Consider the following 12,314-nt stretch of genomic DNA (forward strand, 5'->3'; position numbering starts at 1 on the left):
CAACCTACACTGACTGAAAATTCTTCAGGGTCCTCATACCTAGTATAGCTGACTACACAAATTAAACATAATAGAGTACAAATTAACAAACCACATGATTAATAAAATCTGTTCACTTTATATTAAACATCTCTAATATGATTAACGAACATTACGTCCTCTGTTGCACAGAGGAGCTCTTCCCTTTGTATCACGGGCAAGGGTTCTCATCATGAATGCTACTGTGCAAAATGAACATTTATTTCAACAGGTTCTGCAGCATAGCTGTAGCATACGTAGGACGAGCTTGTCTGCTTTCAATTGCATTTTGCAGGTACTGAATACCTCCACAGCGCTCCCAAATTTCCTCAAACTGTCTCGGCAAAATTTCAGCACCTCGCTTTCGAGTTAAGCCAGTCTCTTCAAGATTAAGCTCACACATATCCATATCATCCTTACCTGAAAACGTAGAGGAAGGAAGAAAAATCTTTAGAAAATTTTTACATCATTCCAAGGTCGCATTAGCAAAATTCATATCTTCATTAATTAGATTCCCTCTGTCAAACTCTGGTTTGTTAATAGACTTCATAGCTTATAAGGGAACCAGTCTTCAGACAGATTTCTACTCACAGGACAGAAAAGCAATATCAGAATAAACTACTTTCAGATGCTGAAACTGACAAAATTGTGATTAAAAAAAAAAAAAAAACAAGCAAAGAGGAACAAAAGCAAGACGCTGAGAAAGATCAGCATCTCAATATACTCTCCTGACATCCACTACAGGATGAATTTGTTTTGCACATACACACAGTTTTGCAGTCAACTGTTGTTATAGTTTTGTTTTTAAACAAAGTAAAGTGACTTGGAACTTAAGACTTGATCGAATTGCCTGTACCCTTAATCTGTCAGCCTCCCATGCTAAACAAACTGGAAGTACAGATGGTACTGCCCACATGGAATCCAATGAAGTGATGAGTGCAGTTCACCAGCTGTATTTTGATCTTATTTTTTCATAGGTGATCCATTGAATGTGGTATTCATGACAGCACTGCTACTTTTAGATAAGGGCTTTGAAACTGAACAGACAAAAGCTGGTATAATTATAATTATATTAAAAATAATTAGTAGAAAACCAAAAGGAAGTTTGGTTGCTACTAAAGCATCACTTTGTAAAACTAAACAAATGGATTATGGCCTTCTCATCAGTTCTGAAGTCAAAGACAAGAACTCAAAACACTGAACTGTAAACCAACATTTTTTGCCCTTTGCATTATCCACCAGAAAAAGAAGATGCAAGAAAGCCAACAGTATCACGGGCTGCATTAAAAAAGCGTAACTGGAAACTTCAAGGAGGTGATTCTCCCTTGCTTCTATGCTCTTATAAGGCTCCACCTTGAGTACTGCATCCAGCACTGGGGCCCCACTGTAAGAAAGACATGGACCTTCTAGAGCAGGTCCAGAGGAAAGCTGTGAGGATGACCAGAGGGCTGAAGCACTTCTCCTATGAAGATAGGATGATACTTTGGGTTGATTCAGCCAGGAGAAGGCCGTGGGGAAACCTATAGCAGCCTTCCAGTACCTAAAGGGACCTACAGGAAAGGTGGAGAGAGACTCTTTGTCAGGGAATGTAGCAATAGGACAAGGGTTAATGGATTTAAACCAGAAGAGGGTAGATTTAGATTAGATATAAGGAAAAATATGTTCACTATGAGGGCACTGGAATAGGTTGCTTAAGAGAAGCCATGGATGCCCCATCCCTAGAGGAGTTGAAGGCCAGGTTGGATGCAGCCCTAAGAACTGGATGGTCTTTAAGGTCACTTCCAACAGTTCTACAATTAACCATCCATTGCCACATCTAGCTTTTATTTCAAATATTTAAGATTAAATTCCAAATCTTTCATAGCAGGCAACACAAACATTGTAAAAGCACCAGCTACCACCTAAATAATATTCCATGACATTTGGCCACCATCAACAGAAGTCACAGATCTTCAAATTCTGCCCAGACATGAACTGCTGATGAGGTTGCAACTAGGAAAACTTTCATCATCTGACTTTTTTCTAAAATAAGTTGTCAACTCTGAACCTTCCCAACTGAACTCTGCTTTTGATACCAACCAGCTACAAGGAGAATGGGTGCCTTGTCAGGATGAAGTTCCATCTGTCGAGCAATCCACGGCCCATCAAAATGTGCATACCACCAACCCTTCTTCTTGTTTTGGGGATCTTTATATTGGTCCATGGGACGGATGAAGGGAATGCGGAAGTAACGCTGTTGTCTATTTATTTCAATCTCCTGCTGCCTCATTGGTAGCTGAGCTGTTGGGTTCTGTTGAGCTATTACACAAAACAAAAGCAAAAAATAAGCAAGAATAATCAAACGAACATTAATGACTTGCTAAATTAGTTAGCAAAACAAAACAAAACAAAAATGGGAAAGTCTCTCCGAATACAAGTCTCATCAAACCTAAAGCCTTGCCATCTCATATAACGTGCATTCTTCCAACTACTCTGACTACAGCACTAGTGAAGAAAGGTTCATTTTAACTATTATACCTACATGTAAAACAATTGATCAGTGGCCTCAGGTAATTTTAGACAAAAGTAAATAAAATACCATATTCTGCTTTAAATTAGTATTGAAAGTATAAATTTCTATGTAAAATTTCTTACCAACGAGAAACATAAATCAGTAGCTGTTCCAGATCAGTCTATTTCTTTGTTAAATAAGGTCACTGTGCAAAACAGCATTTTCAGTTACAAGAACACAAAGCACCACTCAAAGACTTTTGACAAACAAGGGTGCGTAACACTGTTAGAAATCACTAATTTGTTAACAGAATTTGATAAATAACCACTTAATACGCTAAATAGTCCTCAAAAACAACTGCCTAGACTGCTGCATACTGAACTCCAGATGCTTTCTTTTTCAAAGGAACTGGTTATATCTGTCCATTAAAGTCGACTGACTGAACTTCTCCAGGGAACAGGTTCTTGATAAACATTTGTCATGTGTGTTTTTGGAGTCACACACGCTTATATTTCAGACTCAGGAGAAAAACTTTCTTTTGAACAAAAGCAAATACTCTACATTAATGTACCAATGGATCAACCTTCTTAATGTTATGTATACATGTATATGTATATACATGTATATGTATAAATCGGTTTTAAATAGTAGATGCTCTTATAAATAAGATCATTTCCTTCAATAACTGCTCCTGCAAAACATTATTCATCACTTCTAATAATGCATTTTTATATTTAAGTACAGGACTGACAGACTACAAGTGTACCTCAAAATTAATTATATTACTTTTGCTTGAATCTGAGTATTTCTAAATGCGAAGAGTGGAATTTTGAACAGAAATGAATAATTATGCCCCCAATTTTCTTGCCCATACTTACATAAACAAGAGTACAAAAATATATTTAATATATTTAATAGAATAATGCTATATTTATATATTAAAACTGAAAAAGCACGTGTTTTATATGGGGATAGAGGCTATAGTACATAGCAAACTGTCTGAACATCTAACAATATCATTTGAACATCATACTAAAGATCAGTGCTTTAGTATTGTCAAACACTTTTTGTAATGTAACAGTAGCTGCTAAGACTTATTTCTAACCCTTTGCATACTTAAATTCAAGAGGAAATCTAGAAGCTGGAAATGCTAAACAGCCAGTAAAGACTAACTTTCAGCACTATGGAAAGTAGTTCTTTACTCAAACAAAACCACCACCTGACAGTTAGTGTGCTAGGAAAACAGCTGTTATAATTAATTTGATTCCAGAGTTTTGCTACCAAAAAAAAAAAAAAATGCAGACAGTAAAAAATGCTATTTTAAAAAAAAATTCACTTATTTTGGAAAAAAAAATTGTTATCTCCTCAAGTAGCATACATCACTCTCCCTTCTTATCATAGTTGAAATGGGAAAGGATCTCATAAAATAAACAGCAAAGTACATTAGTAACTTATTACAATACCACATAATAACCAACAGTTGAATATAATTGCAAAATAGTTAAATAGCATTTTACTTGAACAATTAAATTCCACGTAGATGTGTAGCAAAACACTGGATTAAACAATGTTAGTACAGAGCTCTTGAGTGTTCCTAATCTTTAAAGTTAGCTTAAGTAACCACCTCCCCACTTACTTGAGTTGTTCAAAAATGGTGCAAAATCTGTAAACAAATATTACATGTTGAACAAAATGCCGTATGCTGACCTTTTTAAGTTACAGTTTCATTACCTTATTTTTCACCAATGATGATATTAGATAAACAGAAATTCTAACTAAAAAGGTATACGTTGAGCTATTTCTATTTATTTTCTGCTTACTGACATAAATAACGTCTCCTCTGCTCAAGTTTCATAGATACTTAATTGCTTCTAGTTTCATCAAGATTTAATTTAGAAATTGATTACTTTGCCACACTGTATGAATACATCAATGCAGACTGCAACAAATGCCCTCAGAATTAACACAGTACTTGTAATTTTTTGTATTTCTGTTACAAAAAATAAAAAATAAAAATAAAAAAAAATTAAAAACAAATTAATTCCCAGACTCATCCCAGGGATGAGATGTGATGAGAATATAAATATTCCAAACTTTATCTGCAGAAGTCCTAAGATTTTCTGCTCTTTAAAATTTCCCATTAACAACATAACAGAAGAATACTTACTACCCATTCTGTTCCAAACAAATTTCCCGAGTTGAAATTCAAAGCAACTTGCAACCTCATATACGTACTGGAAATGCCTTTTCATAATGTTTTATTCATTAGCTTTCATAAGCACTTACAGCAGTATTACTACAAGAACCCAGCCTTTGATATGGTCTTTTCCAGAAGTTCAGATCTCCCCTCCTCTCTCTCCAGGGAACCAAAGTTCTCTGAAAAGCCCAGACTCTCATGAAATACTCAAGTAATGCCTAACTTACAAAATGAATCAAAAGAAAGGAAATATTATTGTATAATGACTGAACTGGGAATAAAGAGTGTACCTGGGATCTACATTCCCCATGTTCCAAGACCAAGCTCTGTACCAGGGCTAATGGGACTCAAAAAACATCATCATCTCATCTGCTATTTCCTCTTCTACTCCCACTGAAGCCAAGATCAAAGGATGTGAAGAAAGACCTGGCTGAATTATTCTATCAATTTGTTGTATTTCTGTTCATCTCTTAGGTTCCTATTATAACAGATGATTGTTGGAAAAACAAAACCAAATCACTACTACCAAATTTAAATCACTCCAGAAACTGGACATCTAATTTTCAGATTTGGCAGTTACACACATGTTAAATGCTACACATTCTCATTGAATTTAAAAACCAGTCACTGACTTTCATTAGCACTTTGCTTTGGCAAATAAGCACGTATCTATGAAAAAAGCAAAACAACAGTGTAATATAAAAGCAGAAGCCATGCAATATTTGTCAACCTATAATCAAAAAATGCAGTATTTGTAGAATTCATGAAAGGAAAATGTAATTTTAAATATGTAAGGTTTAGAACAACTTAGATGAGGAAATAATTTGCTCCTTCTAAAAACTTCCCTAAGTGCCTATTCACATCTTAAGAAATGATAAAAGCATGAGAAACCACCACGGTGTTTTGTTTTGTCTGGATCCTAAGTGTAATAGTACCATTACATAGAACAAGATTCCCTTCTATCTTGTTTTTTTTTTTTCCTAGCCCCAGTAAACTACTCAGACTATTGGACTACTTATGACACACAGGACAGTGTTTAGAATCTCTAATCTACCCTTAAAGATAGTTCAGAATTATACCTAACAGTACTCTCACTGAAAGCAGTATTTTATCTACAAGGGTCAGAATTAGTGAAAACAATCTTCAAAACAAAGTCTCAAAAATCTCAAAATGCAAACTGGAGCTTCATAAATAGAAAATCTACCTTTAGTCTTGCACAGCACAGCAATGAACGTTTCACAAAAATGCCAGTAAATGCACTACCAAATCAAGAATTGTTTTTGATTTTTAACAAATGCGAGTTGTTATTGAGTACATATCTATTTTCATTTTCAGAAAGTATTCCATCTTCTGCAAAGTATTTGCCAGTTTCAAACTTTTCAAAATATTCACCCTAATTCAATATGACAATACTCCTGGAAAACATCTCCTTCAACATAACAAAAGAAAATTATCCTAGAAACATTTCCTCTGGAATGCTTTCTCAAAAATTATTATAAACACAAAATTATCTCTTCTCACCATAGTCTGTGACTGATTTGGGAGCACGCTGTTCTGTTTCTGCATTGCGTTTCTTGTTCTTGGATTTCCAAGCATGATATACCTTTAGCCTTCTGTGAAACTCTTCTCTGCAAGCCGCCAGTAGTTCAATATCTGTTTCAGAAGCAAGAAAGGAAGAGAGGAGTAAGAAAAAAATCAGAGGAATGATTCATGAAATGCTTTTCTGTATTGATTGGTACATCAATTTTTAGATTCGGCTATAGCATTACTGTATTATAATAGCAAGAAACTGAAATTTTGTGAGCTCTAACTATAAACGTAGCTGAAAGCTACATTTTCCACAACTAAGGATAATTTCTTAAAATACTTTCTTGGAGAGCTTTTAATTAATGATATGGTATTAAACATATAGACCATGTTCTTTACAGGAACAGGGACCTAATCTTATGGCCTAGGAAGTCCCTTGCAGTGCTACATATCTTTTTGTCTTTAGAGATATGGCAGTGCTCAAAGTAGCTGTTTTACTGTGAGATTTGTAGCAGTGAAATGCTGCTGTTGTGATTTTTCATTTACTGAATTTGCCTGTTGACATTATTGCAAAAAAGTAGTAGAGAGGCAAAAAAAAAAAAAAAAAATTAATTCTTGAAATTCATTTCTGAAATTGAAAAAAATATCTTTTTAGATTAGATGTAGATGTCTCTTCTGCTTTGACACCTGAACTCTTTGCCTACTTTATTAATGATATTTTAATTTTATTGAATTTCATGATACTAGAGACCGAACGATCACAAGAGTTCTTCATTAGTCATCTAAGAGGATCTGGACTGCATTCATTAAAGATAAATATACATTAGCACCACGTTACTTTACTTCACATGTTACATTACTGAACCTGCCATTCAGTTGAAACACATTATTGCAATTCTGCATATGTAAATACAGAGACACAAAATTTGGAGCTAACTTTGCGAGTTCAAATACAAATATAGAGGATGGATTTCTTTCTACATCTAGGGATTAATTCTCAGTCATCTTAAATCTCAGAAATTAACCAACACTTCCTATCAGAAGTAAGAAAAACTTTAAAATTTAATAAAGAAATAGCTCGTATCTGTTTCTATCTTCATAAAATCGGAGAAAAGCTAATTAATGTTACAATCATGGGCTTCACAAATTGTTGCACCTTTTCAAAAACAAAGAATAATTTGAATATTCAAGCCAAAAAGTATTTTAAACTGTGCTTTATATATTCTTTTTGCTAACAGAAAGAAAACATAAAAAAGAGTTGTTAGAACCCACAAATTCTAGATAAAGCCTAGTAAATATTCCCTTTTCTGAATAACATAAAAGAGAAATTATAAGAAATTATGATATATTTTATGGCCCAAACAGCTTAATATACATAAAATCAGTAAAAAGGGTAACAAAGCAATTTCTGTTTCCACAGTATAGAGAGCAGCAAGCCAAATCTCTTTACAGAAACAAAATATTTTGAAATTAACTTGACATTCACACCTACATACCTTCATGACCAAGTTTTTATCTTTATTATTGGATGTAACACCTTTCATACAACTACAATCTGACTTCTTTTTCTCTCAAATGAAAAAACCTACCACAAGATGTGTTGATGGTATCACGAAGCTCTGCATATTTCCATTTACTCAGATCATGCTTCTTAGCACCAGCAGCAGCTTTTGTAGCTTGAACTGCAGGACCTCTACAATAATGAAAAAAATAAATTAAAAAACATGCAAGCATGTTTAAGTATAAATGTATTTTTTAAGGGACAGGTAAGTATAGAATAGGAATTGCTACAACAGTACGAACAGATCCTATGAGCAACACTACTGCATTCTTGCAGTAGCAGGACTGATTCAGAAGGAAATTAAGAAATTACTTTCATGATGCTTGAAGTATTAAGAAAAAAGAGGAAGCATTTTTTATGTACAAAATCTTTCTGTAAGAATAATCTGGTCAGCTGCCCAGAAATCAAGAGAAATGGCCATAATATCTAGTGTTTATGTATAAGAAGACACACTCTATGCATCTGTATGTATGCACATCCCCGCTCATGTTCCTTGGTACTAGGTCAAGATGCAGAACACAGCAACTATCCAAGAACAGCAATAGCTAGACTGCAGAGGGGAAAAAAAAACAACATTATTTGCAGAGACACTGAAGAATAAAAACCCCTCTTTGAAGAAACGCTGACCAGTATTAAAAGGCCCAACCAGAAACTGTGTTTCAAAGGCAAATGGTATCTGTCGCGTCAGTACTGCACAAGGAAGTCAACAGCATGTGAGAAACCATTACTAAAATTTCCAACTTCTTAGCAGTATGAATAAACCATCCATTGAACGAACAAACGTTACATGCATAGAAAAATAAACCTGAAATAGCCCATACCATTTTATCTTAAAAATGAGATAGGTAAGGAGCGGAACGACACTCCTGTAGGAACAGCCCTGTGGATTATAACAATACAAACCAAGATGGAAACACTACAGCTCTCAGTGAAGATCAGAACACTTGTCTGCTGTTGAATTCCTTGGTGTTTAACGTGATTTTACCAACCTCTACCAATGCCCATGAATAATAATATTAGGCAATTCCCTTTCAGGCTCTCAGAATACTCATTCAGAGCACATTATTAAATATTTAATGGAGCAGCAAAACCCCTGATGCAACATTTTAAGTTACAAATCTATAAGAAACAGTGGAAGCTACATCTCTTTAGTAAAATTCTGTTGGTGACACAGTATCTTTGTGGAGCTATTTTATTATTATAGCATTTACAAACCAATGAATATTATTTCAAGTTTATTTCTCTGTAAAATCTAAAGGCCTCTCATGAGAAACCACATTGGTCATGTGCTATATATTTATGCTGTATTTTTCCTTTTTAGTGAAGAGGATGTAAATATATTGCCTATGGAAGTTTTCTCTGTACAGATACAGCAGTTCTGAAAAATAAATTGCATTTAAGTTTTATAGAATAAAACATCTGTTTAGCCATATGTTCTTCTTAATAGCAACTGAACCATCTCTTGAAACGTAATTAAAACTACAGAATCTTCGTGTTCATTGCAGCATCAGTTTAATTATGCCTGCTCACACTATTAATCTGAGTTAACACGCAGCTCCCAGTTTACACAAGAAGTTTGACTGAAAATCTACCTCGTCTTTTTATCAGTACAGAGATAAGGGGCAATAACACTTCCTCATTCTCAGCACCATTCATGATTAATATAAAAAAAATCATTAAGCAGACAATTCCTTTCAAAAATATGTGTTTTAATATTTTGTTATGGCCAGTAGGCCAAAACATTAAAGCATTGCTACTAAATGCCATTTCCGCTACCTGGCGTCTAACCTTGATGAACAAAGGATTTGACAAATCCTGAGGATTTTCCTTTTTTAGCAACACTACCCACCACTCTAAGTGTTTGCAACACAATTTAGAGCAGCAGAACGAGGCCGTAAGATCTCTGGTTAAAGCAGCAATCTTTAAGAATGCTAATCCAATTGAGTGGCTTAGCTTCCCCATTACAGTACTACCCTGCACTCTGCAGATCAATGTGGTTTTCTGCATGACTTTACATGTAACAGTCTGTCAGTAAGAGGAAAATCATGCTTGACAGTCACTCTTCACCGCTCAATCTGACATTACGTATCATAAACAGCATTTGTAGATTTCATCATAGAATCTCAAGTCAAAAGTTTTGAGTACGTGAATAGAAAAAAAAACAAAAAAACAAACAAACAAAAAAAACCCACCATTTACCCAAATAAGCATGCAGAAAGCACTGCAATTTTAATTCAACCATAACACAATGCCTCTGATTTGGTCAAAGTTTTGAGATTGTTTTGCATATTAAGGTTTGGCCATCATCACTGGAACTGCGTCCATACATGCAATACAATCTCTCCCTCTAAATTTGCAGTCTAACAATTAAATGCAGCACTGTTTACACCCATACACCCACAAGAAATTAATTTAGATGACAGCTGCTTTCACAGTTATCAACATTATGGCTACACATTGTGTAAACCACTAATCATAGTGGTTGGTGACCCTGCGCATGGCAGGAGGGCTGAAACTAGATGATCATTATGGTCCTTTTCAGCCCAGGCCATTCTATGATTCTATGTCTAGTCAATCTTATCTTCAGACTATGCATACACAGCATTCTGCTTTGGTTTACAACTCTAAATATTTTTATTTCTGATGTAAGACATCAGGCAAGTAATGTCAGAAGATATTGTTTTTATCCCCACAATCCATCAAACACTTAATTGCCCTCTAATACAGAGGTCATTAAAACCATTCTAACACTTGCAACTATTAGACTGTTGCAGTACAAATGTATTTAGATCTAAACCTACATCCTTCCTTTACTCCTGCATTGTACATAAACCCTTGTACTATCATCCGAGAAATCTCAGAAGATTTTGTTTACATGTCTTAGGAGAGTTTTAATATACTTTCAACAACACAATTTTCTCATCTGGTTTTATTTGAATTAAAATATAGGTGGAATATTTTCAATTAAATTAAATTATATTAACTTTAAGTAATTTAACAATTTGCAGAAATTCTTCTTGTGAAGATGCAGAGCCTAGTATTTTATTATTACCATAAGAGCAGCGATAAGAGAGCTGAATGAACCTTTCAAAATTATACAAAATACAAGGGTACTGAAACTTTTTTTAAGTTGTTATTTATATAATCAAGTAAATTAGCATCTAAAAATTACTGAAAGATCAGGATTGTTAATAAAAAAGGTGTTGATAAAGGAAACTTATCTGAAACAACTTGTTTACTTATCTGCGTAACACTTAAAAACATATTCATTATTTTTTAACACATTTCACATATGATTTCTTTCCATTAGGTGATTTATTCATTCAATATTTTCTTCTCACCTACCTAGACAACATTTCTGACATTTCTTTGGCCATTTGTTCCCTATAAAAAAATTGACATATAAGCATAAACCAAATATATTAAAATAAAAAAGCCTTATTAACTGTGATAGTCTTTGCCAACCAAGCCAAAGTTGATTCAAACACAGAAAATAAACAGTAATTTATTTTATAATATCCATTCTAATGCATTACACACACACGATTCTTTGTTAAAAGCAAATTAATCATATAAGGCTGTGAAAAAATGGCTGTATGTGGAAAAAAATTACAGTAATTATGATCTTTAAATAGATGTTAGGTTATTAACATGTTTATTAGACAATTAGGGGATATGTTGATTTAAAGTTTACAGATGCATTCTAATGAAGATTATTACAAGGTATTAGTAAACAGGAAGACTAGATCAATTTCCTTTGAATTAATTACTGTTACTTTTGTTCTATTAAAGTATTCAAATGGAGAAAAAGTGCCATACGCAGTCATTTGCAGCTTTGTTCCATTGGCTCTGCAAACAGAAGACACTTTTGTTAGCCTTAGTTATCTTTCTAAGAATCTGAAGCAGGAAGAGGTGGGCCATGGTAGTCACTCCCATAATTTATCATCTTCTTTTTTTCTTTAGCATTGTTTTATGTTTTATTGTTTTATTTTAAAAAAAAATTGCGAGACATACTACTTATACATTTTATGTCTGGATAAACACATTACAAGAAATAACAACAATCCTTATTTAGCCGGAAAGAAGACAGTTTCTTCATGCAAGCTGTGAAAAGCACTGCACCTACCTGCCACGGTGAAGATGCCCTCCCACACTTATAGAAAAGTGATAGCATTAGATATGCTACAAATCAACAATTATTTGGATTGTTGGGACAATTCACACAGAATAGATATATTCATATGGTCTTCTGTGAAGCAAACTTTTTTTGGTGCTTTGTGTTATGCGTGTTTCACTAAGTGACATAAATCAAAATGTACTGCACAGATGAAATCAGGTCCCTAATTGATTTTTATCCAAATGCCAAACACTTAACGTAAGCTTCATTTATGTGCAGCAAACCTCTTGTAGACATATTTGCAAACTGTGGATGAATAATAAAAATGGGTGGAGCTAGGAGAAGTCCAGCACACTCAGTAAAGAATAAAAAGCTGAGTCTGCTGTCCTAACAAACAACAATT

General features: G+C 34.1%; 1 protein-coding gene across 5 annotated transcripts in view; it reads right to left on the reverse strand.

The window, feature by feature from the left end:
* Positions 1-238: 238 nt before the first annotated feature.
* Positions 239-12,314, reverse strand: part of MYO6 (myosin VI) — a gene marked incomplete at both ends in the record, with an annotated part of 73,343 nt that continues 61,267 nt past the window's right edge. For 2 of the 5 annotated variants that reach the window (XM_079550455.1, XM_079550456.1), the window contains 7 exons: positions 239-438; positions 2,098-2,316; positions 4,146-4,172; positions 6,228-6,359; positions 7,823-7,926; positions 11,140-11,178; positions 11,614-11,643. In XM_079550455.1, the coding sequence (XP_079406581.1) occupies positions 239-438; positions 2,098-2,316; positions 4,146-4,172; positions 6,228-6,359; positions 7,823-7,926; positions 11,140-11,178; positions 11,614-11,643 (751 nt within the window). The remainder of the gene's footprint in view (positions 439-2,097; positions 2,317-4,145; positions 4,173-6,227; positions 6,360-7,822; positions 7,927-11,139; positions 11,179-11,613; positions 11,644-12,314) is intronic. The other 3 variants (XM_079550457.1, XM_079550458.1, XM_079550459.1) reach the window with 3 other exon arrangements.

The sequence above is a fragment of the Tetrao urogallus genome (assembly GCF_951394365.1).
Source record: "Tetrao urogallus genome assembly, chromosome: 2".
NCBI lineage: Eukaryota > Metazoa > Chordata > Aves > Galliformes > Phasianidae > Tetrao > Tetrao urogallus.